The sequence below is a fragment of the Esox lucius genome, chromosome 13 (assembly GCF_011004845.1).
Source record: "Esox lucius isolate fEsoLuc1 chromosome 13, fEsoLuc1.pri, whole genome shotgun sequence".
Taxonomy (NCBI): domain Eukaryota; kingdom Metazoa; phylum Chordata; class Actinopteri; order Esociformes; family Esocidae; genus Esox; species Esox lucius.
In genome coordinates, this window is record NC_047581.1 from 6,761,363 (window position 1) to 6,789,299 (window position 27,937).

At 42.1% G+C, this 27,937-nt stretch overlaps 2 protein-coding genes across 4 annotated transcripts in view; one reads left to right on the forward strand and one right to left on the reverse strand.

Annotated features, from left to right (window-relative positions):
• LOC105014085 (ornithine decarboxylase) overlaps nt 1-1,341 on the reverse strand; it is a 46,603-nt gene extending 45,262 nt beyond the window's left edge. Inside the window, exon 1 of the mRNA XM_034296598.1 lies at nt 1,217-1,341. The gene's annotated coding sequence lies outside the window, so the exon portion shown is untranslated. The remainder of the gene's footprint in view (nt 1-1,216) is intronic.
• Nucleotides 1,342-24,329: 22,988 nt separating this feature from the next.
• The window catches only part of LOC105007895 (metal transporter CNNM4), a 53,314-nt gene continuing 49,706 nt past the window's right edge, over nt 24,330-27,937 (forward strand). Inside the window, exon 1 of one of the 3 annotated variants that reach the window (XM_020052854.3) lies at nt 24,330-25,766. In XM_020052854.3, coding sequence (XP_019908413.1) covers nt 24,365-25,766 — 1,402 coding nt within the window. In that variant the 5' untranslated portion in view covers nt 24,330-24,364. The remainder of the gene's footprint in view (nt 25,767-27,937) is intronic. The other 2 variants (XM_010866999.4, XM_010867000.4) reach the window with 2 other exon arrangements.

A 27,937-nucleotide genomic window follows, 5' to 3' on the forward strand; every position in this document is an offset into this window, starting at 1 on the left:
TCATATCACCTATCTATGGGCAAACAATGCATGTGCTTAAATTAATAGACTGAGCCTATGCACTGGCAATAAACTTGTTAGCCCCACCAGAAGTTAAGCCTGGTTGATCTTTTGTTTATCAGTTCAGCTGGTTGTCTTTTCACTATCCATTAACTGTAAATGTTCTTTTGGAAACACTTTTAATTTGTACAGTTATGGTTACATATATTCCACCTACCTATATTTGTCTTTGAGTGTAATTCATTTTCCAAAAACAAGACAAAACACACAAAAAACTGTTAAAGATATTTTTGACGGATAGCATTATTATTTTTTTTACACATTTTCTATAGATTTGTGTATCATTCTAGGATGGAGGCCGGACACAAGCGAAGGGAGAATGGAGGACATTTAATAAATTAACAAAATCAAAAACAGTAAACAGGCTCCTAAAACCATTACATACATTTCTGGAATTGTCCGAGCTGTTTAACGGCACAGTCAACTTAGTGTATGTAAAATTCCCAGTGGAATTGTGATATAGTGAATTAATATTGAAATAATCTGTCTTTAAACAGTTGTTGGGAAAATTACTTTGTGTCATGCACAAAATAGATGTCCTAACCGACTGGCAAAAACTATAGCTTTTTTACATGAAATCTGTGGAGTTGTTGAAAAATGAGCTTTAATAACTTGTGTATGTAAGTATACCCTAAGTGTATGTAAACTTTCAACTTCAACTGTACATATAAAATATACAAAAATATATAGACATACAGAGTAAGTTAAAACAAATGGCTTCTCGATATAAAAATCATTAGCCAGTACAACAAACAGACCCCAGGCATCCAAACAAAGTACCTGGATGCCATTCCAAACATCAGGCGCAAAACATGAAAAAGCAGACCAACCTCAGTATTTACCAAAGGAGTCAGTAATGTTTACCCAAGGTATCAGTGAAAGAACCAAATATTAATTTGTGGGTGTTGAATACTTATGCAAGAAACATATTTGTTATTATTTTTGTTACAAATATTTCCCAACATAAAACCAATGTCACCTTACAATAAATGGTGTAGAGTCAATGTTTTAAAATGAAATATCAAAGAAAATGACATTTCAATGTACCACCGGTAATTCAAAGATATTAGAGAATTGGTCAAAGGTTTTAATACATTTATAAGGCACTATGTAAAGATTATCAGAATCATCAGTAATGTCCAAATGGCATGCTCACCATCAAAGAAAATGTATTAATCCTCTGGTCAATGAAGTCCCAGGTCGAGACTCCTTCACCCAAAATGTGAATGTCAGCTTCTACATAGGTAGACTGAGCCATGGTCTGGACCAGTTAATGAAGGAAAACCTAAATAAAATAAAACAATGAGTAATTCTTCAAATACAGCTAAATTAATTAGAAAAATGCCTAAAACATTGGGTCCTATGTTGAATATGAATGTAGTAACTACCATTTTATAGGGAAAGCATGAAAGACATAATGGAAAAAGTCTGTGTCTAAACCTTTTTTACTTGCTACAGTATGAGTTACTTCTGAGGCTGATAAATATCTGATATCTCTGTCAAACAAACCAAAATGGCCTCAAAACAAGTAGCAAGCCAGAATGGCCACATAACGAGTATATACACAATTAATGTACACATACCTGTTGCTCAGTCATTTTATCAAAACTTTTCAAGATTTTCAATATGTTCAACGCATTTCAATGGACCCGACAACAAATTTATTTTGAAGACATCTTAATTTCTTCATTGTTGTATAATTTTATGTGTGGAAACATTGCAGCTACTTGCTTTCACACTCAAAGACAACGTTTAAGATGGCCAGTTTCAAGATTGGACATCCTAACTGGTTATCCTGACTGGTTTGTAAAATGTGTCTTTGCACTTTTTCATATACTACTACATTTATACATCTAATAAGATGTCCCTAAAACTATAGACTATCTATCATTCCAATAGTTGGAATTAGTTGTGAAATATAAAATCCTAGATGGATTGATATTGTTAAACAGCATCAGACAAAATATTTGGAGATGTACCATTTCTATTTATAGCTTTCAACAGTATTCTTGAAATGTGCCAAAGTAATATAATGTTGGTTTCTCCAACAAACAATTTACACATTTGCATATTGGTGCAAATAATTCACTCCCATTACTGATAACTAATTTGGCTCAAATTCATAAAACATTTCTTAAAATACTTTGACTCATTACATTTTTGTATGTCCTTCCCACCTGAACATAAGGAAAGAGATCCTACCTTTCTTCTGCTGTGCACACTGGTAAATGGTCACTAACCGTAAATGACAAAATATAGACTCTAAACACCTGTGGGCGGAATCTGTATGCAAACCAAAGAATTGTCCAGGAGTCAGTTTGATGCATAGGATAACAAGCAGCAATAGTTCGGTTTTCATCACTGGATTGGGCAAAGGCGGTGCTTCAACTTTGGGAAGTGGTTGTTTTACAGCTTAGATGTCTGCTCCCAAAAAATTGGCATATGTGACAGTGAGTAGATTTTCAATCAGTCTACGTAGCCTTGTGTTGCAAACCTGAGCCTAACAACTGCAATAGTTTGAAGGATGTCTCTGTGAAGGTTGACTGACTGCATAGTTCATCGTTTCAGGTTATTTCCCCTCCATACCTTCAGGCTATTCTCATATCCTGCGTTTCAACCTAAGCACTACATTCTGAATCCCAATCAGAATCATCTATTCGTAATTTTTCAATTACATTTTGGTTGTGATAGAATTTTACTTGAAATGATACTGCTTTTTTTTGGTTCTACTTGTTCATCTCTGTTGTCATTTGTGTACCAGTGTTTTCTTTCTGCCTATACCACACTCCTCCCTGTCTCTGCTAGGCCTACATAGTGTCCTTTCTCACAGCACTGGTACTAGAAGACCAGGGGACTCTGGCTTTACTGATTCCAGCAACTTAAAGTACACACAAACATATATATTTTTTTATAAATGCATGCTATGCTCCTACTGACCCATAACACTGTGAAATATTTAGCAACAACTGGCTGTCAAAGTCTGTGAGTCGGTGAGAAAACTGTCAAAGACTATGAGTCTGTGAGAAAGCTGTCAAAGTCTGTGAGTCTGTGATAAAGCTGTCAATGTCTGTGAGTCTGTGAGAAAGCTGTCAAAGTCTGTGAGTCTGTGATAAAGCTGTCAATGTCTGTGAGTCTGTGAGAAAGCTGTCAAAGTCTGTGAGTCTGTGATAAAGCTGTCAAAGTCTGTGAGTCTGTGATAAAGCTGTCAAAGTCTGTGAGTCTGTGAGAAAGCTGTCAAAGTCTGTGAGTCGGTGAGAAAGCTGTCAAAGTCTGTGAGTCGGTGAGAAAACTGTCAATGTCTGTGAGTCTGTGAGAAAGCTGTCAAAGTCTGTGAGTCTGTGATAAAGCTGTCAAAGTCTGTGAGTCTGTGATAAAGCTGTCAAAGTCTGTGAGTCTGTGAGAAAGCTGTCAAAGTCTGTGAGTCGATGAGAAAACTGTCAAAGTCTATGAGTCTGTGAGAGAGCTGTCAAAGTCTATGAGAAAGCAAAATGCTTTCTCACAGACTGCTCTCAAAACTGGAATACACATGAATACAAAATAGTAACAGCAATGCCTTGGAATACATTGTCTCTTCTGTCTTGGCACTCAAAATATCAGACTTGATTTCATTAAGTATGGACATTTTTAACCCTGTAAAGCCTGACACATCAAATAGTAGCCTGAAAATTCTAATCTTTTTAAATTTAAGTGTTCAAGTGTTTAGGATTTTAGTGAAAGTATTTATCATGTTGACAACGTAGAGGTCTCAGAAACTCATGTATCAAATATGATACAGTTGGCGTTACAGAGTTAATACAATCAACTTGTTCCAACATGAATCTTTTTTCTATGTATTGATATCAAATGATATCGGATTTATGTCCAATAAACATATGTTTTGGGTAACATATGGGTTTTAATCCTTAATTGATTCATCTGTTTTTAATTCCTTGAATACATTTCACAGGGCTGTTGGTCTGAATTTTTAAAGCATCAAATTCATACATTTCCTGATGTTCTATTCATGAGCTTATCCACTAATTTCCTGAAAAGGTAATGTTCAGGAAAAAAAAGATTCTATCAGTATATAACAACTTTAAACTAACTAAAAACATGTTGCATCTCTATCTTTCAAGTGAGTCTATATAAGGAAAGATGAGAACATCAAGCACTTGGAAATCATTTCAAATTGACAATCATTAATTTAACCCATTTAAAAATATTAGAAAGACATTATTGATATTTTTCTTATGGATTCACGATTCATACCATACCATACCATCTTCTTCCGCTTATCCGGGGCCGGGTCGCGGGGGCAGCAGTCTAAGCAGGGATGCCCAGACTTCCCTCTCCCCAGACACTTCCTCCAGCTCTTCCAGGGGGACACCGAGGCGTTCCCAGGCCAGCCGGGAGACATAGTCCCTCCAGCGTGTCCTAGGTCTTCCCCGGGGTCTCCTCCCGGTGGGACGGGACCGGAACACCTTCCCAGGAAGGCGTTCCGGAGGCATCCGAAAAAGATGCCCAAGCCACCTCAGCTGACCCCTCTCGATGTGGAGGAGCAGCGGCTCTACTCTGAGCTCCTCCCGGGTGACCGAGCTTCTCACCCTATCTCTAAGGGATCGCCTGGCCACCCTGCGGAGAAAGCTCATTTTGGCCGCCTGTATACGGGATCTTGTCCTTTCGGTCATGACCCAAAGCTCATGACCATAGGTGAGAGTAGGAACGTAGATTGACTGGTAAATCGAGAGCTTCGCCTTGCGGCTCAGCTCTTTCTTCACCACGACAGACCGATACATCGACTGCATTACTGCAGAAGCTGCACCGATCCGTCTGTCAATCTCCCGTTCCATCCTTCCCTCACTCGTGAACAAGACCCCTAGATACTTAAACTCCTCCACTTGAGGCAGGCACTCTCCACCAACCTGAAGTGGGCAAGCCACCCTTTTCCGACTGAGGACCATGGCCTCGGATTCACGATTCAGTCACTTTAAAAACCCTATGTTTTATATAGATCCATACAGGACACAGATCTTGAAACACATCCTAGGAGGAACTAATAAGCCAATTATTAAAGTAAAACACAAACACATACGCACACTTTTAAACATATGGTAAAAAACACTCACTCCTTCAACCATCCATCCTTGCCCAACCACCCTTTTCTGAGAAATCAATTATCTCCAAAATCCCTAGGCTACATAGACACACAAGCCTTTCCAAATATATACCCAATAAGGATGTTTTAATATCACGGACAACCGGACAACCTATACAGTGCAGGTTTTCCCACTTGTAGAAGTCTATAATTTTCATCATAGGTACTCTTCAACTGTGAGTGAAGGAATCCAAAAAAAATCCAGAAAATCACATTGTATGATTTTTAAGTAATTAATTTGCATTTTATTGCATGATTTGATAAATCAGAAAAGCAGAACCTTTATAATATTTGGTACAGATACCTTTGTTTGCAATTACAGAGATCATACATTTCCTGTAGTTTTTAACCAGGTTTGCACACACTGCAGCAGGGATTTTGGCCCACTCCTCCATACAGACCTTCTCCAGATCCTTCAGGTTTCAGGGCTGTCGCTGGGCAATACGAACTTTCAGCTGCCTCCAAAGATTTTCTGTTGGGTTCAGGTCTGGAGACTGGCTAGGCCAATCCAGGACCTTGAGATGCTTCTTACAAAGCCACTCCTTAGTTGCCCTGGCTGTGTGTTTCAGGTCGTTGTCATGCTGGAAGACCCAGCCACCACCCATCTTTAATGCTCTTACTGAGGGAAGGAGGTTTTTGGCCAAGATCTCACGATACATGGCCCCATCCATCCTCCTCTCAATACGGTGCAGTTGTCCTGTCCCCTTTGCAGAAAAGCATCCCCAAAGAATGATATTTCCACCTCCATGCTTCACGGTTGGGATGGTGTTCTTGGGGTTGTACTCATCCTTCTTCCTCCTCTAAACACGGCGAGTGGAGTTTAGACCAAAAAGCTCTATTTTTGTATCATCAGACCACATGACCTTCTCCCATTCCTCCTCTGGATCATCCAGATGGTCATTGGCAAACTTCAGACGGGCCTGGACATGCGCTGGCTTAAGCAGGGGGACCTTGCGTGCGCTGCAGGATTTTAATCCATGACGCCGTTGTGTGTTACTAATGGTTTTCTTTGAGACTGTGGTCCCATCTCTTCAGGTCATTGACCAGGTCCTGCCATGTAGTTCTGGGCTGATCCCTCACCTTCCTCATGATCATTGATGCCCCACGAGGTGAGATCTTGCATGGAGCCCCAGACCAAGGGAGATTGACCGTCAGCTTGAACTTCTTCCATTTTCTAATAATTGACCCAACAGTTGTTGCCTTCTCACCAAGCTGCTTGCCTATTGTCCTGTAGCCCATCCCAGCCTTGTGCAAGTCTACAGTTTTATCCCTGATTTCCTTCCACAGCTCTCTGGTCTTGGCCATTGTGGAGAGGTTGGAGTCTGTTTGATTGAGTGTGTGGACAGTTGTCTTTTATACAGGTAATGAGTTCAAACAGGTGCAGTTAATGCAGGTAATGAGTGGAGAACAGGAGGGCTTCTTAAAGAAAAACTAACAGGTCTGTGAGAGCCGGAATTTTTACTGGTTTGTAGGTGATCAAATACTTATGTCATGCAATAAAATGCAAATTAATTATTTAAAAATCATACAATGTGATTGTTTTAGATTCCGTCTCTCACAGTTGAAGTGTACCTGTGATAAAATGACAGACCTCTACATGCTTTGTAAGTAGGAAAACCTGCAAAATCGGCAGTGTATCAAATACTTGTTCTCCCCAGTGTATCTTTCACTGTGGGCACGGATGTATCAGTCAGTATTAAAGCCATTATTGTTCTTTTTCTTATGTGTTCACTATTCACTCACTTTAAAAAACGTTTTATACATATTGAAAGTCACAGATCTAACAATAGGAAAAGCCAAAAAAGTTCATTATTAAAAGGTAATCTGCCCCGAAGGCCGCTTTCCAGGGTGAGAGAGGATGGGGGCTGAAAGGGGGTTGATCCTTGTTTATGACGTATGATATTTGAAGGGGTTTTGCCTTTGGCAAACCAATCCTGGTTTCCCCTCCCAAGGAATACCATTTTAATACCATTTTCCCTTAGTCAACGCGCACACACAAACACACACACACACACACCATTCAGGTTTATACACTGTCACCATTGATCCAGAAAACAATATGGCTCACAACCTGCGGAACTATTCATGGTCAACTCCCCTTCTGGGGAAAGAGGGACCGGGCAACTCATGACCACTACCCATAGTCAATGCACAGACACCTTATACACAATGAGTCCATTTTAATACATCATTTCCCCTTAGGCATCTTAGATTCTAAGAAGGTGATTAAGACATAAAACCTAAATTCGTCCGTAGGTCTCTTCCTAATGTGAGAGAGGAAGCCCATATCACCATCCATGGTCAACCCCCATTCCGGGGAAAGAGGGGGCAACTTGTGATCCCTTAGTCAATGTAGACCTTATACACAGGCATCATGAGAAGGTGCTAAAACCTAAATCGGTCTCTTCCTAACATGAGGTTGGAATCCTGCACCCATCCCTGGCCAACTCGTGATCCCTTAGTCAATGTACACCTTATGCACAATAAGGCTATTTTAATACATAAATCCCCCTTAGGAATCCTAAGGTCATAAAACCTAAATAGGTCTCTTCCTAACTAGAGAGAGGAAGCCCTTATGGTCATCCCTGACCAACACCCCTTCTAAAGGCAGTGTTGATCCCTTACTCAATGTAAACATATGCACAATAAGTCAATTTACTTATGCATCCTAAGGTCATAAAACCCTGTTCTAAATATAACCAGGGTCATAAAAATGTATATCTATATTTAAACTTGCCCCTAGGATTCTAAGGTCATCCTACCTCAGTGTCACGATCCCTCACCCGTGATTGTGTGTGTGGATGTCCGTTCCCTTCTGTTTATGTGTCTCTGTCTTGGTCATCCTGGCAACCTATTAGGGGGCGTGGCGTCAACAGGTACACTTCAACTGTTAGAGACTGAATCTAAAACAAAAATCCAAAAAGTTACATTGTATGATTTTTAAGTAATTAATTTGCATTTTATTGCATGATATAAGTATTTGATCACCTACCAACCAGTAAGAATTCCGTCTCTCTTTAAGAAGCCCTCCTGTTCTCCACTCATTACCTGTATTAACTGCACCTGTTTGAACTCGTTACATAAGTGCATTTTATTGATGGCATTTTGAATGCACAGAGATACCGTGACGAGATCCTGAGGCCCATTGTTGTGCCATTCATCCACGACCATCACCTCATGTTGCAGCATAATGCACGGCTCCATGTTGCAAAGATCTGTACATAATTCCTGAAAGCAGAAAACATCCCAGTTCTTGCATGGCCAGCATACTCACCGGACATGTCACCTATTGAGTATGTTTGGGATGCTCTGGATTGGCGTATACGACAGCGTGTTCCAGGTCCTGCCAATATCCAGCTACTTCGCACAGCCATTGAAGAGGCCACAATCAACAACCTGATCAACTCTATGTGAAGGAGATGTGTGGCACTGTGTGAGGCAAATGGTGGTCACACCAGATACTGACTGGTTTTCGGACCCCCCCGGACCCCCCAATACAGTGGAACTGCACATTTTAGAGTGGCCTTTTAATGTGGCCACTAACACAGATTTAGACAGATTTGTGAACAATATTTGAGAGAAATAGGCCTTTTGTGTACATAGAGAAAGTCTTCAGCTCATGATAAATGGGGGCAAAAACAAGTGTTGTGTTTATAATTTTGTTCAGTGTATTTCAATCAGAAAACATTACAAAAAAATCTCTAACCAAACTCGAGAAACTACAACCACAATGGCAATTAGTTTTTATTTGCAATATTTCCTAAACAGCTGCCACTTAACCCTCTTTCCCAGCAAGCTAGACAAAAAGTACAAGTATTTTCTAAATTCTTCTGCTTCCCAACTATTTAAATCAGAAGTCACTCTTACCAAAATCAACATATTGCAACTGCAGTAACCATAGCAATGCATTTTTTAGCATTATGTCCCAAGCAAATGCTCTTTAACTCACTTTCCCAGCAAGATAGAAAAATGTACAAGTAATTTATATATTCTTCTACCTCTCAGTGTCACGATCCCTCACCCGTGATTGTGTGTGTGGATGTCCGTTCCCTTCTGTTTATGTGTCTCTGTCTTGGTCATCCTGGCAACCTATTAGGGGGCGTGGCGTGAACTCCTGGGTGATGCCGGTGCCAGCTGTTTCCCCTTGGCAATCACACACCTGTTCCCGATTCCACCACTTACTGGCAGCACCATCCGCATAACAAACAAACAGCTGAGGGGTCAATGTAATACTCAGAGTCCGTTCAACATAATGCACCAGGGCACGAACAGGGCACAAACGGCGCAGCCTCTCCTCCTTATATCCTGCGTGAGGAGGAGGGAGAAAAGCATGCAGTTCAATCACCCTGGATTGATAAGAGCTCGTAATTACCATAGGCACGAACGACGGGTTCAGACATAACGTGGCACAACGCAGATCCCCTCTGATGGCCAGGCATCCAGGGCACACGGAAAGCTCACGCAGATCGCTCACTCGCTTGGCAGAGCACAAAGCAAGGAGCAAGGCCGTCTTCATAGAAAGCAATTTGAGAGAGCTCTGTTCCAAGGGCTCCAAAGGAGGTGCACAGAGCACTCTGAGCACCTTGGAAAGGTCCCACTGGGGGGCACCGGTCCTGGCCACAGGTCGGATGCGTCCCCAAAAGGAAAAACCTAATCAGCGGGGGGCTGAAAACAGTGTTACCAGCGAACCCCTCGTGACAAGCTGAGATCGCTGAGGCATAACCTGTAATAGTACAGGGCTATCTCTCCATGTCGAATAGGTACTGCAAAAAGGACAGAATCACTTTGACCGGGCAACATAGAGGGTCTAAGAAAGACCGCTCACACCACGTCACAAACATGTCCCACCTCATGGAATACAGTTTGGTGAAGTTAGATGAAGCCCTATCGCCCTGTACTGTGCGTACCACCGCGGTAGACTGTCCCCGTCTGATCAGCCTGTCCCGTTCAGGGGCCAGACCATGAAGGTCCCTAACAGCAAAGGTGGGCGAATGATCGTTCCCCAGGCCTGGGATAGCGCGTCCTGTCTGAGAGGGACAATCACGGGCGGTCCTCCAGCAGTTGAATCATTGTCGGATACCAGACCGCTGTGGTGAGTAAGTTGTATTTTTCCTGGGCTACACAACTGATATGTATTGCCGGGGACACTGCAGTACTGGAGATGAAATACATGCTATAGATTAGGTACATTATGCACAGTAGATGTTTACCCAATTAATAATACGTCCTCACAGATATATTTTGTTGTGTTGTAGTAAGAAATCCAGAGGATGTATTACACAGTTACAAGAAACTTCTGAAAGACTTCAAGAATACGAGGAGCATAAATGCTGCAGGAGGCACAAGTTGGACGAAACTACTGTTGGCCTAACTTCCATTATAGCAGAGGTATTTATAGTTCAGTGGAAAACCATGCATACAGTCTAACTTGAATAATGTAATTGTTTTTGTCTGCTCAAGTTTGCAGCTACACTGCTAAAGAAAATAAGGGAATATGTAATTATCACAGTAGAACACCATGTAAATTAAACTTCAGGGAAATAAATCTGTCCAGTTAGGAAGTATAAGTGATTGTGAAACAATGTTACCTGTTTGGGTGCAAATGAAAGTGACAACAGGTGCACTGGAGAGGCAACAGCAAGACAACCCCCAAAAAGGAAATGGGTTTTGTGGGTAGTGGCCACAGACAATAACCTTCTCCTTATCCTTCTTGGCTGATTCTTCTCTAGTTTTGTGTTTTGCTAGCTTTCTTGACACTAATGGTAGTATGAGGCGGTACCTGAAGCCCATTCAAGTTGCACAGGTAGTCCAGCTCCTCCAGGATGGCACATCCATACATGCCTTAGCGAAGGTTTGCTCTGTCTCCCAGTCCAGTCTCAAGAGCATGGAAGAGATACCAGGACGTTACATGAGGAGAGCTGGGCTGAGCCATAGAAGGGCAACAACCTAGCATCAGGACCGATATCTGTTCCTTTATGCAATGAGGTACAGGAGGACTACTGCCAGAGCCCTACAAATTGACCTACAGCAGGCTGATGGTGTGCATGACCAAACTGTCAGAAAACGACTCCATGAGAGTGGCATGTGGTCCCAACATCCTTTATTGGGACCTGTGCTCACAGCCCACCACCGTGTAACTCCATTGGCGTTGGTCAGAGAATGCCAGAATTGGTTCACACTGAGCACATGTGACAGACGTGAAAGTGTCTGGTGAACATTATGCTGCCTGCAACATCATCCAGCATGACTGGTTTGGTGGGTCAGTGATGGTCTGGGGAGGCAAATCCTTGGAGGGTTGCACAGACCTCCACGTGCTAGCCAATGGTACCCTGACTGCTGTTAGGTACCGGGTGGAAATCCTCAGATCCATCGTCAAACCTCACGCAGGTGCAGTGGGCATCATCCTGGTGCAGGACAATGCCCAGCCTCATGTGGCCAGAGTCTGTAGGCAGTTCCTGGATGAAGAAGGCATTGATTGCATTGACTGGCCTTCACGTGCCCCAGACCTGAATCCAATTGAGAACCTCTGTGATGTCAGTGCATCTGACGCTGCCAAGTGGCACCACAGACTGTCGAGGAGCTCACTGATGCCCTGATCCTGGTCTGGGAGGAGATCCCCCTGGACCCCTTCCACTGTCTCATAAGGAGCATGCCCAGACGTTGTCAGGAGTGCATACAGGCACCTGGGGGCCACACACACTCTTGAGTCACATTATGAGTTGCTGTGATGAAATTCACGCAAATTGAAACAGCCTGTGATTTCAAATGTTTTCTTTCATTTTCGGCGTGAGTTTGAATCCAGCACCTCTGTAAGACCAGCACAACATGTGAAAATGACAGATCTTTCTGTTATGTATTCAACAAGATGCAAAAAGTGTTCTTTAAAACATTTGCACCCACTGGTGTCAACATAATGGGATGTGTAAAATAAGATTTCAGTAAAATTTGAGCAGACAATGATAAATTATAAAAAATGTAACACTAACAGTTGTTTTTCTTATTGTGACAAGTGACAAGTCCAGTAATTGTATACTAAACCATTTTTTTTTTTACTGAACTTCTCTATCCAGGGTGAGATCTCTTCTAAGAGGGAAGACTTTGGGACTCCCCCTCTATGCCAAGCTGGATAGAGGCTGTGGTTAAACAAAATGTCAAATGGCGTACAAGGACAGCACACCGGACCAGCAAAACAACCTTTTGGATATACAAATGACGAATTGCTCACAATTGTAAATGAATATACACTCACCCAAAGGATTATTAGGAACACCTGTTCAATTTCTCATTAATGCAATTATCCAATCAACCAATCACATGGCAGTTGCTTCAATGCATTTAGGGGTGTGGTCCTGGTCAAGACAATCTCCTGAACTCTAAACTGAACGTCAGAATGGTTGTTGGTGCCAGACGGGCCAGTCTGAGTATTTCACAATCTGCTCAGTTACTGGGATTTTCACGCACAACCATTTCTAGGGTTTACAAAGAATGGTGTGAAAAAGGAAAAACATCCAGTATGCAGCAGTCCTGTGGGCAAAAATGCCTTGTTGATGCTAGAGGTAAGAGGAGAATGGCCTGACTGATTCAAGCTGATAGAAGAGCAACTTTGACTGAAATAACCACTCGTTACAACCGAGGTATGCAGCAAAGCATTTGTGAAGCCACAACACGCACAACCTTGAGGCGGATGGGCTACAACAGCAGAAGACCCCACCGGGTACCACTCACCTCCACTACAAATAGGGAAAAGAGGCTACAATTTGCAGGAGCTCACCAAAATTGGACAGTTGAAGACTGGAAGAATGTTGCCTGGTCTGATGAGTCTCGATTTCTGTTGAGACATTCAGATGGTAGAGTCAGAATTTGGCGTAAACAGAATGAGAACATGGATCCATCATGCCTTGTTACCACTGTGCAGGCTGGTGGTGGTGGTGTAATGGTGTGGGGGATGTTTTCTTGGCACACTTTAGGCCCCTTAGTGCCAATTGGGCATCGTTTAAATACCACGGCCTACCTGAGCATTGTTTCTGACCATGTCCATCCCTTTATGACCACCATGTACCCATCCTCTGAAGGCTACTTCCAGTAGGATAATGCACCATGTCACAAAGCTCGAATCATTTCAAATTGGTTTCTTGAACATGACAATGAGTTCACTGTACTGAAATGGCCCCCACAGTCACCAGATCTCAACCCAATAGAGCATCTTTGGGATGTAGTGGAACGGGAGCTTCGTGCCCTGGATGTGCATCCCACAAATCTCCATCAACTGCAAGATGCTATCCTATCAATATGGGCCAACATTTCTAAAGAATGCTTTCAGCACCTTGTTGAATCAATGCCATGTAGAATTAAGGCAGTTCTGAAGGCGAAAGGGGGTCAAACACAGTATTAGTATGGTGTTCCTAATAATCTTTTAGGTGAGTGTATATATATATATATATTTAAAAACAGAAGGTTCAGATAGCATTGATGGTACAGTAGTTGTTTGTAATAGTATTTGATTGTTTGTTTTTATTTGTTTTAATAAAATGTTTATAATCGGCAGTCATTATATCTTTGTCCAAACACTTTAAATTAGAGCCCTCTTTCCTTTTAACTACACTGTAACTATCTGTGCACAGACACTGCTTCAAATTACAGCCCTCTTTCTTTGTAATTACAGTGTTTTTATGTGGGATCAGACACAGCTTCAAATTACAGCCCTCTTTCCTTGTAACTACAGTGTATTTTCATGGGAACAGTCAACACTTCAAATTACAGCCCTCTTTCTTTGTGTCTACACTGTAACTACGTGGGAACAGACACCATTTCAAATTACAGTCCTCTTTCCTTGTAACTACACTGTAACTATGTGGGAACAAACACTGCTTCAAATTACAGCCCTCTTTCCTAGTACTTACACTGTAAGTGTTGTTGGTACAAATAGTTACTATTGGTAAGTAAGGGTGAAGTTCACAAGGTATAGGAAAAAATAAGTTACAACAGGATGATGGTGTGAAGGTATTTTATGGAGTGCTAACTGAAAACAAATGATAATTTACCACATTTATTTTCTTTTTATCCGGTGTTATTATGAAATACACTAGTTTGAATGTGTATTTCCACCACAAGCTAATGGATCTTATTTGTATCTACATTTCTGAGATTTGCATAGTGAGCTAGGCACGTTTGGTCATCCACATTAAAGTATGCCTTGTAATGTTGTTGTATGCCTTCTAATAATGCCTATCCATTTCATTCGTCAGCTTCTTGCTTTCAACGCGACAAAATAAGAGCCTGCATTGGAGCACTTTCGATCCGGCATAGTGGAGAAAGAAACATTAATGTGGGGGTCTATTATGAGGAGAAGCATATGTGGTTGTAGGACACCCAACAGATAAGTGCTTTCTGTGGCTTGATTCGTAACATGCATCTATAATCAATTTATACATTTGTGATTGATGTCTACACAGCTTTTGGTTTGGCAAGAACCAATTGCCCAAAGCGTGTGTTGGCGGTTAAATGTTGCACAAAGCGGAGAAATGCGCATCATCTTTTTTTCTCTCTTATATACTTAATTCTGCATGGAAACTTGCAATAAAATTATTATTAAAGTCACATTTAAATGGTAAAATCATAAGCATGAATAAGAATGACAATTATATAATTTCAAAATGTATTTTCTATCACCTGTCTGTTTACTAAGTTTTGGAGTAGTATAGTTCTTCATTCAAATAAGTGCACGGCACACCTACATTGTTCCTACATAACTACCCATTCTTACCACGTACTTACTTTCTTGTTACTACGTAGTTACTACCCTGTAAGTAACGGACTGTGTGATGGCAATTTCTAAAATCCAAATAATTCTATGAAAATGGTAGGTAAGACAGGAGAAATCAATTGCGCAATAAACGGTTTTAATCTTGCTTGCAAGGAGAAAGTATACAGGTTACAAAGTAACAGTGGATAGTCTCTAAATAAAAACATCATTTCAACAGTATTTATTACATAGGAAAAGGGGTGTGGTAAGACGCTGCCATCTGTTTCATGTCAATCAAACACCTTTCCCTTTGTTCTATCACACAAGTCAAATGCTATCTTCCCCCAACTTATCCTTCCTGCCATAATGTTTACTGTAGTGTTTACCCAAAGGGGCCAACTGACCTTAATCCCCCTGTTGTGTATCTTCTCCTATCCTGTCCTAAAACCCATTGATCTGCACCTGGACAGACAATAGATGCCCCCTATGCAAATACCAGATCCCACACATTCCTGTACCTATCTTAACAGTGTGACTCAGTCCTTTACTCAGTGAGAATACATTGTATAAAGAAATTTCCACAACAACTGTAATTTGAAGGGTTACCATTTATATATATTTCAAAAATCTGACGAGCCCACCCGAAAAAAGATTGTCCGGCCCCTCTGGCATTTGCCAGATGGCCAGTCCGCCCCTGCCTGCTTGGCATTATTGCCCAAGCAGGCAGGGGCATGTGTTCCTGATCTCTTTCCCTATTTAAAATAAGAAGTCTCATCCACTTTCATTTGGAATGTTGTTGGACTCTCAGACTTCATGATAAGAAATGTTCAGGGACTCTTCTATTTTACCACATACATATACAGTATCTCACAAAAGAGAGTACACCCCTCACATTTTTGTAAATATTTGATTACATCTGTTCATGAGACAACACTGAAGAAATGACACTTTGCTACAATGTAAAGTAGTGAGTGTATAGCTTTTATAACCATGTACATTTCAGGTCCCCTCAAAATAACACAACACACAGCCATTAATGTCTAAACCGCTGGCAACAAAAGTGAGTACACCCCTAAGTGATTGGGCCCAATTAGCCATTTTCCCTCCCCGGTGTCATGCGATTAGTTAGTGTTACAAGGTCCCAGGTACACTGCCCTAAGTAGCATCATTACAATATAGAACACTCTGCCATCCCAGGTACACTGCCCTAAGTAGCATCATTACAATGTAGAACACTCTGCCATCCCAGGTACACTACCCTAAGTAGCATCATTACAATGTAGAACACTCTGCCATCCCAGGTACACTGCCCTAAGTAGCATCATTACAATGTAGAACACTCTGCCATCCCAGGTATACTGCCCTAAGTAGCATCATTACAATATAGAACACTCTGCCATCCCAGGTACACTGCCTTAAGTAGCATCATTACAATATAGAACACTCTGCCATCCCAGGTACACTGCCCTAAGTAGCATCATTACAATATAGAACACTCTGCCATCCCAGGTACACTGCCCTAAGTAGCATCATTACAATATAGAACACTCTGCCATCCCAGGTACACTGCCCTAAGTAGCATCATTACAATGTAGAACACTCTGCCATCCCAGGTACACTGCCTTCCACTAATATTGGAACTCTTTGTAAATCTGAGAAAAACAGCCTGTAAAAAATTTTTATTTGCTGTTTATCCTCTTTTCACAAAAATGTTTTTCTCCAAAGCGTGTGTGCCACAAATATTGGCACCCCTAGAAATGATATGGAGTAAAATCTAACTGAAGTATATTCCAATTCATATAATAAGGAACACTTACGATGTGCAACAAAGTCATGACTTCCTGTTTCACTGGAGTATAAATACACGAGATGCCACACAGGCCAAATTCCCGTAGTCATCCATCACTACGCTATGGGAAGGACCAGAGAATACAGTAATGATGTGCAACAAAGGGATGTTGAGATGCATAAATCAGAAAATGGCTGTAAGAAAATAGCGCAATTTCCATAATTAACGTGAAATACTGTGTTTGCTTTATGCCCGACATAACGGAATTGTGTCTTCCAAAAATGTCCAAATTTGTCTCGTCAGTCCACAAAACTTGATCCCAAATGGCTTCGGGGTCATCAATGTGCTGTGCATTCAGGGCCTGAGGGCAGCCTCAACGTTGGCTAGCTATATTAGCTGTTGGGGTATCTTTGCCTGCTGGTGTGAGGACGCTGGGGTTGACCCCCTCTTTTGTGACGTGGGCAGTGTCCTGTCGTTCCTGCAGAGTCTATTTGAGCTGCAAAGGTCCCCTGGCACGCTCAAGGTGTACTCATGTGCGATCTCAGCGTGTCATGAGGGGTTCAATGGAGTGTCTGTGTTTAGTCACCCCTTGGTTAAACGGTTTCTGGCCGGGTCCCGCTGTCAACGGCCGATGGCTCGGCGGACGTTGCCTCATTGGGATTTGGCTTTGGTTCTGGAGGCGCTGTGTGACGCGCCGTTCAAACCGATTGATCAGATACCGTTGAAGATGCTGTCCCTTAAAACGGCGCTTTTGTTGGCTCTGACCTCTGCTAAGAGGGTCAGTGACCTTTGTGCGCTGTTGACGCAGCCTGGTTGTCTCGCCATCAACGACGATGGCAGCAGGGCCAACGTGACTTGTAGGCAAGATCAATCCCCTCACACAACCAGTGAGACAGACGCTGTTTGAAAAACCCCTTCACAACATCCAGCCAAGTGAAGAACACTCTCCAGGAGGTAGGCATATCATTATCCATGTTGACCATAAAGAGAAGGCTTCATGAGAGCAAATACCGAGGGTTCACCACAAGGTGCAAACCATTCATAAGCCTCAAGAATAGAAAGGCCAGATTAGACTTTACCAAAAAACATCTAAAAAAGACAGCCCAGATCTGGAACAGCATTCTTTGGACAGATGAAACTAAGATCAACCTGTACCACAATTATGGGAAGAAAAAAGTATGGACAAGGCTTACCACAAGATGCATACCACATCATCTGTAAAACACAGAGGAGGCAGTGTGATGGCATGGGCATTTATGGTTTCCAATGACACTGGGTCACTAGTGTTTATTGATGATGTGACAAAAGACAGAAGCAGCCAGATTAATTCTGAAGTGTATAGGGATATATTGTCTGCTCAGATTCAGACATATTCAGCAAAGTTGATTTGAAGGCGCTTCACTTTACAAGACAATTACCCAAAACATACTGTGAAAGCAAGGTGTTTTTTAAGGCGTTTGGTGATGTCCATGCATTCCAGGCATCAAACAGTCATTGCCTACAAAGGATCCTCGAAAAATTATTAAAAATGTACATTTCACTGCTTGCACAATTATTAGGCAAGTGAGTATTCTGATCGTATCATTATTTCTATGCACATTTTCCAACTCCAAACCATATACAGTGGGTATAGAAAAGAATCACCCCCCTTTAAAATAATTGTTAGAGTACGTCTGACCCAGAACGCAGAGAAATCACACAGACCACGTAAGGTAGGTTCAAAAAAAAGGTTTTAATGGAGAGCCAGGGTACTCCGAGAAAACTGTGTAGGCAGGTCCGAAGCTGGGGGAGAGCTGACGGCGAAGGCTGGGTGGTGAGGCCAGGAGCTAGTAGGCGCAGCAGAGGAAGCAGCAGGTCTGAGCAGGTAACAGGAGAGAAACACAGGGTAAGTACAAACTCAGGGAACAAAGGCAAAATAGAGCACACGGACGATAATAGCAAGTAATAGAACTGAGAGCCAAGTACCACATGGGTAGTAGATAACGAACTGGCGCCGAAGAGGTGATCAGCCCGGGTTTAAATATTGCTGGAGTGAATCATGTGGATGAGGTGCAGCTGCGAAGAATGGCTCTGCAGTGAAGACTCTGCCACGCCCCTTGCCCTACTGAACACACCCCCAGCACTCCAGGTGAAAAAACAAAACAGGGACCGAACCACCTGACTCAGGGCGGAGGGGAAGCAACCCGTAACAATAATCACATTTTGTTGCTTTACAGCCTGAAATGTAGACAGACACAGTTTTTGTTTCATTCAGCTGTATTTACTCAGTGCAACATATAACATCAAAGTGAAAGATATAACACCAACATGTCAGAATTTTTTTTCTTTTAAGACAATGACCTGAAGCACAAGGCCAGGTTGACCCTCCAGTGGTTACAGCAGAAGAAGGTGAAGGTTCTGGAGTGGCCATCACAGTCTCCTGACCTTAATATCATCGAGCCACTCTGGGGAGATCTCAAACGTGCGGTTCATGCAAGACAAACAAAGACATTGCATGATCTGGAGGCATTTTGCCAAGACAATTGGGCAGCTATTCCACCTGTAACAATTTGGGGCTTCATAGGCAACTATTACAAAAGACTGCACACTGTTATTGATGCTAAAGGGGGCAATACACAGTATTAAGAAATAAGGATATGCAGACTTTTGAAAAGGTTTTTGTTAATGTTTTTTCTTGTTGCCATGTTTTGTTTTATGATTGTTCCATTCTGTCATGGCCTAAAGTTGAATATGAGTCCCATAAGAAATAAAATACATGTGTTTTGTCTGCTCACTCATGTATGGCAGCCATTCCATTCCAGTGTCTGTTAAATTCCAAGATAGGCACACCTCATTTAATTTAATGAGGTACTGAATATGTGAATACCTGAACAAAATCTAATTTAATGAGGAAAAGTATAAAATCCACTGCTGTCCTCTTGCAATAGGACCAGCTGGATGGCAAAAACACTGCAAGTAGTGCCTCAAAGGTAATTTGAATAAAAAAATAACTATTCAGGATGACAAATGAGTTGAAAAGAAAAGCTTTGAGTGAGGAAAAGAAGGGTTCAATTCTGGCTTTACTGGCAGAGGGATACAGTGAGCGTCAGGTTGCTTCCATCCTGAAAATCAAAGACAGCAGTTCATAAGAACAAGGTCAAGCAACAGACATTAGGGACAACAAAGCTACAGACTGGCAGAGGGCGAAAACGACTGTCCACTGACCGAGATGACCGTCAACTCATTCAAATGTCACTCAACAACCGTAGGATGACATCAAGTGGCCTACAAAAAGAATGGCAAACAGCAGCTGGGGTGAAGTGCACGTCGAGGACGGTTTGAAACAGGCTCTTAGGGGCAGGGCTGAAGTCATGCAAAGCTAGAAAAAAGCCCTTCATCAATGAGATGCTAAGAAGAGCCTGGCTGAAGTTTGCAAAAGACCATAAGGATTGGACCGTAGAGGAATGGAGTAAGGTCATCTTCTCTGACAAGTCAAATGTTCAGCTTTGCCCAACACCTTGTCGTCTAATAGTTAGACGGAGACCCGGAGAGGCCTACAAGCAACAGTGTCTCCCACCCACTGTGAAATTTGGTGGAGGATCGGTGATAACCTGGGGATGCTTCTGCAAGACTGGAATCGGGCAGATTTGTCTTTGTGAAGGACGCATGTATCAAGCCAAGTACAAGGTTATCCTGGAAGAACACCTGCTTCCTTCTGCTCTGACAATGTTCCCCAACTCTGAGAATTGGTTTTTCCAGCAGGACAATACTCCATGCCACACAGAAAGGTCAATCAAAGTGTGGAGGGAGGACCACCAGATCAAGACCCTGTCATGGCCCAATCTCCAGACCTGAACCCCATTGAAAACCTCTATTATAATAGAACAATTAATATGAACATAGCAGAAAATATTAAATGGCAGTACATGCTGTTGATATAATACAAATAAAAAGCACAACAAAGAACATATATGCATAATCTCACTCAACACACCCTTCACAACCTGAAGAAGGTTCTTTGATAGTTCCTCAGTATTTGTTGTTTGAGAATGTGTGAGATCCCGACCCTGGAACATATAAACATTAAAGTGATATGATTAGACCCACCACCACTGCCTCCGTACAGTTCCTGTTTCCCCAAAGACCTCCCATGCTCTTCTGAGATAGCAGTCTTTGCTTCATATCAATTTTAGACACAAAGGGATGATTTTGCAGACACAGACTAAGCCTAATCTAGGACAAAAAAATCCAGTTCAAAAGAAAACTCCATTGAGATCGTTTTTTTAGGCCTAGACTAGGATTGATCTGTGTCTGCGAAACTGGCACACAATGTAATAGGCTACATGACAGATTACAAGTGAAAACACATATTGGCCAGTGTTTTTCCCAACCACAGTGTAGACAATATAGTGTGGTCATCACCACCGCATAGAACTTTGCTGTTATAGCTCCAGGAGATGTAGTAGATTGAATTGAAATACATATATATATATATATATATATATATATATATATATATATATATATATATATATATATAATGAATTAAAGTGCACTCTTATGGAGGAATTACATAAAATTTGCCAATACGGGTCTCCAACTTCGACCAACAAAAACTGTGAGGTTATTCAGTATTTTGTACACAAGGGGGCGTAATAACACTGAAGGACAAGCCCCAATAGCACACTGATGGGTTGAAAATAAACAAACTAAACCCTGTTTCACCACTCACCATGTGAGCCACACTGACCTTTAATCTTAACCAGGGTTTGGAACTATTTCTGCGCACTGGTGCCCCACCACATGCACTGGTGCCCCTGCCCCTAAGACAGCCTGAGTCCGCCACTGTTTGGCAGTATAACGATTTTCAGTTAACTTTTCATTTATAATTTAACTTTGTTTCAAATACTGCTTATTTGACTTATTCCATAAGCAAACTCAAAAGATGAAACTAGTTCAGTTTAACGTGTCCAGTCTATGGGCTTTCTGTCGGTAATATTAAGAAAATAACCTCTGTTTAATATCCACATTTAAAATATCCAAATGTTCTTACTTATTAAATAATATAAACTTGCTTGATTTTTTACGAATATATTTTTTTGGGATGTCTCGTGAGCATAGTTGTGTTTTTGTACACCATCAAAATTCAATATCTAATCTTGTTTTACTCCAATGTTTGTAAACAAACAAAACAGTTAAAATGAAAATGTTGCAGTCATTGATGGATTATGATTGCATCTTTAAATTTTGTCAATTAATTTAAGAGTGGGTATACAGGTGCTTCTCATAAAATTAGAATATCATCAAAAAGTTGATTTCTTTCAGTAATTCCATTCAAAAAGAGAAACTTGTATAATGTATACATTCATTCCACACAGACTGATATATTTCAAGTGTTTATTTCTTTAAATTTTTATGATTTTAACTGACAACTAATGAAAACCCCACATTCAGTATCTCAGAAAATTAGAATATTTTGAAAAGGTTCAATATTGAAGACACCTGGTGCAACACTCTAATCAGCTAATTAACCCAAAACACCTGCAAAGCCTTTAAATGGTCTCTCAGTCTAGTTCTGCAGGCAACACAATCATGGGGAAGACTGCTGACTTGACAGCTGTCCAAAAGACGACCATTGACACCTTGCACAAGGAGGGCAAGACACAAAAGGTCATAGCTAAAGAGGCTGGCTGTTCACAGAGCTCTGTGTCCAAGCACATTAATAGAGAGGTGAAGGGAAGGAAAAGATGTGGTAGAAAAAGGTGTACAAGCAATAGGGATAACCGCACCCTGGAGAGGATTGTGAAACAAAACCCATTCAAAAATGTGGGGGAGATTCACAAAGAGTGGACTGCAGCTGGAGTCAGTGCTTCAAGAACCACCACGCACAGACTTATGCAAGACATGGGTTTCAGCTGTCACATTCCTTGTGTCAAACCACTCTTGAACCAGACACAACGTCAGAAGCGTCTCACCTGGGCTAAAGACAAAAAGAACTGGACTGCTGCTGAGTTATGTTCTCTTATTAAAGTACATTTTGCATTTCCTTTGGAAATCAAGGTCCCAGAGTCTGGAGGAAGAGAGGAGAGGCACAGAATCCATGTTGCTTGAAGTCCAGTGTTAAGTTTCCACAGTCAGTGATGGTTTGGGGTGCCATGTCATCTGATGGTGTTGGTCCACTGTGTTTTCTGAGGTCCAAGGTCAACGCAGCCGTCTACCAGGAAGTGTTAGAGCACTTCATGCTTCCTGCTGCTGACCAACTTTATGGAGATGCAGATTTAATTTTCCAACAGGACTTGGCACCTGCACACTGTGCCAAAGCTACCAGTACCTGGTTTATGGACCATGGTATCTCTGTTCTTAATTGGCCAGCAAACTCGCCTGACCTTAACCCTATAGAAAATCTATGGGATATTGTGAAGAGCAAGATGCGATACGCCAGACCCAACAATGCAGAAGAGCTGAAGGCCACAATCAGAGCAACCTGGGCTCTCATAACACCTGAGCAGTGCCACAGACTGATCGACTCCATGCCGGGCCGCATTGCTGCAGTAATTCAGGCAAAAGGAGCCCCAACTAAGTATTGAGTGCTGTACATGCTCATACTTTTCATGTTCATACTTTTCAGTTGGCCTACATGTCTAAAAATATTTTTTTGTATTGGTCTTAAGTAATATTCTAATTTTCTGAGATACTGAATTTGGGATTTTCATTAGTTGTCAGTTATAATCATAAAAATGTAAAGAAATAAACACTTGAAATACATCAGTCTGTGTGTAATGAATGAATATAATATACAAGTTTCAATTTTGAATGGAATTACTGAAATAAATCAACTTTTTGATGATATTCTAATTTTATGACCAGCACCTGTATTTCTCAAGCACAGCTTGTTTAGAAAATGGAGGGGAGGACGAGTTAATGGTGCAGTTTTATTTAAACACCAGTTTTTGAACCCCCTCCATTACGTCATCGGGTGAAAGCGGATCCTTTCTCTTGAATTGAGCACTAGACAATTTGGATGCATAATTGCAGCTTTGATCATGGAGAGTGAAATAGCAGTCTTGCTACTTCAGAGAAGATGAGGACTGATTACTTCTTGGATCACTCTGATGAAATACATAGTTATGAAACAAATATAAATACACCCAGTACCCTCAAAATTTTAAATAGCCTGGTCATAACATACATTCAGCTTCACAACTCAATGTTCGAATCGTTTAACAACCACCGAAATGTCTTCCTAAAGATAAAACATAAGTCTATGCATTATTTGCCTAGAGTAAACTCATTTCATTCCCTTAATAGTTTATAAACAAGCCTTGCACGTGCTCACAACAATAATTGTTCTGTGTAGTGCATTCTTCACTGATGTCTCAAATCCGGCCATTTGGCCCATCCTCCCGGGCCGCCCTTCTTAAAAATCGAATGCAAACAAATATATCCCGCATTAGCCGGGATATGCCCGGGGCATTAATAGAATCACCCCGTTTATTCTACTTCTGATTGCAGCTTTTGAAAAACAAGCTGAGGGGCTCGTTCAATCTCATTACGTGACGTCTCGAATGCGGATTGGATACATGGCAGCATTATGTTAATAATGGGCGGAGTGTGCTAAATGATTATGTGACGTCAGCTTCCAGTTTGCTGAGAAACAAACATGGCGACAGACTGGATGGGTTGGCAGGGATATACGCGAACTTTCATAGTTTTTCTATGTTGTACGGTAGGCACAGGAGCAGAGACAGGGGTCCCGGAGACCGGTAGACTCACCCGGATTTTTGGCATGCGGTTAGAAAGGAGCGACAAGCCTGCAAAAACCACTGACGACGGTGTGATTGAGGTAACAGAAGAGAGCAACATCTTCATGAGGTTCTATGGGCTGCAGATTCTTCCTGACACCTCGAAGCAGATCAGATTTACGGAACACGAGCACAAGGAAGGTGATCTTACCAGAAACTATTCCCCTTTTAACAGGACATGTGTCGACTTTAGCAAAGATATCGTTATAACGGGTGGCATGAACATCAGCCACCTTGGAACTTCAGGGGTGTTGAGTTTAAATATTAAACCGCTCAGAAAGAGTGAGTCCCAGAAGGAATATGGACTATGCGTCCGGGACAGCCAGGACGGCAGTTGGTACCTGTTGGGCGAAGATGACGGGAGACTGCGTGTGGTGGAGGAAAAGAAGTTAATACTTCCTATGTGGTTGCAGTGCGTTCTCATATGCTGCCTGCTGATACTATCAGGCATGTTCAGTGGGCTTAACCTGGGACTCATGGCACTGGATCCGATGGAGCTCCGGATTGTCCAGAACTGCGGTACCGAGAAGGAGAAAAGGTACGCGAGCAAAATCGAACCCATTCGACGGAAAGGAAACTATCTATTATGCTCCTTGCTCCTGGGTAACGTGCTTGTCAACACAACTCTCACTATCCTTTTGGACGACTTGATAGGCTCAGGTATGGGTGCTGTGGTGGCCTCCACTATAGGAATTGTCATATTCGGGGAGATTGTGCCCCAGGCTCTGTGTTCTCGTCACGGCCTGGCTGTAGGAGCTAACACCATCTTGGTGACCAAGTTCTTCATGCTGGTCACCTTCCCCCTGTCATGGCCCATCAGTAAACTTCTTGACTGTGTGCTGGGCCAGGAGATTGGCACCGTGTACAACCGAGAGAAGCTTGTTGAGATGCTGAGAGTAACGGAACCGTACAACGACCTGGTCAAAGAGGAGCTGAACATGATCCAAGGCGCGCTCGAGCTCCGGACGAAAACCGTTGAAGACGTAATGACGCCAATCACTAACTCATTTATGATTCATAGCGACGCGGTGCTGGATTTTAACACAATGTCAGAGATAATGGAGAGCGGATACACACGCATTCCGGTGTTCGAGGACGAGCGGTCCAACATCGTGGACATCTTGTATGTGAAAGACCTGGCTTTCGTTGACCCGGATGACTGTACGACGCTTAAGACCATCACCAAGTTCTACAACCACCCGGTGCATTTCGTGTTTCATGACACCAAGCTGGATGCCATGTTGGAGGAGTTCAAAAAAGGTTCGTTCGCGAGGTCATTTAGTACAGAGTTTTTGTTTACACTGATGTTTGTTTACCTTGACAGTAAAATAGGTTTATTTCACATGTTTATTACCTTTTGGCTATCTGGTTTGTTTACATCATCAGTGACAGCAGTGGCTGATTCTACTTGTGTTTGTGTGTGTTGGGAGGTCATGTAATAGGGAAGTCAATTAATAGGGTCTGGCCTAATAGGATCGAACTCCCCTCTCTCTGCTTGTCTGTGTGAGACACTTGTTGCAGCTACCAGTGATCTGCATAAATCACACACTAATGAGACAAACAATCTTTTGTGGGCTGTTTCTATATCATCCCATTGCATCTTTCACACTGTAAACTACTCAGCTAGCTTGCTGCTCCTAAATGCTTTCTCTCGCCAGACACAAAAACCCTCTCCTGAGGACAACACTGGCACTCCCGCAGGGGGAGGGTGTTTTCTCACTCTGCCGGGGATTCGTCTCAAGGTCAGACACTAACCATAGACAGATTGAAGATAGCTTCTTCGGCTCCTATTCGCTGACAGACGGACACAAGTTGTGTTGTTTGTGCTACTCTCTACAGTAGAATATAGAGGGTGCGGACAATTTGATTCACCAGTGTTTTTGGATTTTCTCCTCCCCATTCGTTATCTGTCGGTAGACTGGAATCCTATTGTCTGTCTACAGTATGTTCATTCATTAAGAATTAGAAACTGCCCCCCCCCCCCATAACCTTGTCTCTTCCACCAGCTCTGGCTTGGCGATACTTTGCTGATGAAATGCTGGCCTGCCGCAACGTTTCATCCTATTGGTAACATTCTAATTTTGAATGTATGTCTCCCTACTGTATGCGATGAACTAGCCAAGCTTAATGAGGTTGAATATATTTTAGTTAATGTCATTATGAATTTATCGTTGTAGTAAGCCCGTTCTTTGGCACGTCGTCAACTGCGGTTGGCATGTGTGTGTGTGGCCAGGGGACGATGGCCCAGGACAGAGTGGCTTTGAAACTCAATGCCTAATCTCTACAGCTGCTTGGCTCTGCTTCATGACACCATGGCGGGGGTGGATAGGGAAATACAGGAGAAGTGTTTGCAAATTCACAACATGATCCCCCAAGTGCATATACACACCACACACGCAGAAAGTTATCTTTTGCTAAATACTTGGCATGATGAGCTGCTCTGCATGTTGAGCATTCGCAGCACCACACACACAGTTACTTGATCATTGTACTTAGAAGAACTTTACCAGCACGCCCCTCTAATAACAACCCCCACGCCCAACACGCATTCATCTTCTCAGTCTCATCAATGTCCCTTAATTAACTCCAGTGGCATAGTGTGGTCTGGCTCTCTGATTCGTATCCATGGTAATTGGCATGGTGTGTTAGACAGGGGTCTCAGCGAATGCGTGGCACGGTGAGTTCAAAAGTTCCACTCTCGGCCAGTTAGCGTCGGTTGCCACAGCACCCAACATTGTCAGCCATAGTTCTGACGCCTGCAACACCCACCCCCCTTGTTAGTGTCTCAGACTGAAATAAATAGGCTCTAATGTGTTGTCATGGAGAAAGGGGATTGTCACCTTGTCATGCCTTATCCCAGTTATACATAAGGCTCCTCCATGTTAAAATAAACTTTATTCTTTTGGGACTATGAGAGAATAAGTAAGTGAAAAAAGAGAGACAAATGTACCCTCTAGCAAGCAAGCAAGTTTATTTATATGGCACAATTCATACATGGAAGCAATTCAATGTGCTTTACAGTGAAAATAAAAATACAAAATGCAATGGAATTAAAGCAGCCAGATTGTTACAATTCTCTACCTCAGCTGTCTTCATGGGGACTGCATGAACTCCAACACCCCGGTATCCCAATCCTCGCATTCCAATGCTAGGATGAACCTGTCAGTCCCTAAGTGAGAGAATCATTGCATCAATGTCTTACTTGGCTCTATCCAGTTTCTTTGATCCACCACTGTAATTATCAACTTGAACCATGTCTTTTGTTGTCAGTCAGTAGCCTTTGCCATACAGTACTATTCGCACTGCAATGCTCTGATTGTTGCATCCTCAGAATGGGAGATTTTCTTCTTATTATTATTGTTATTACAGAAGAGACAATTGACTTGAATTGTCTCTAATTCCACAAGTCATTCCAAATGGCGAAAACAAGG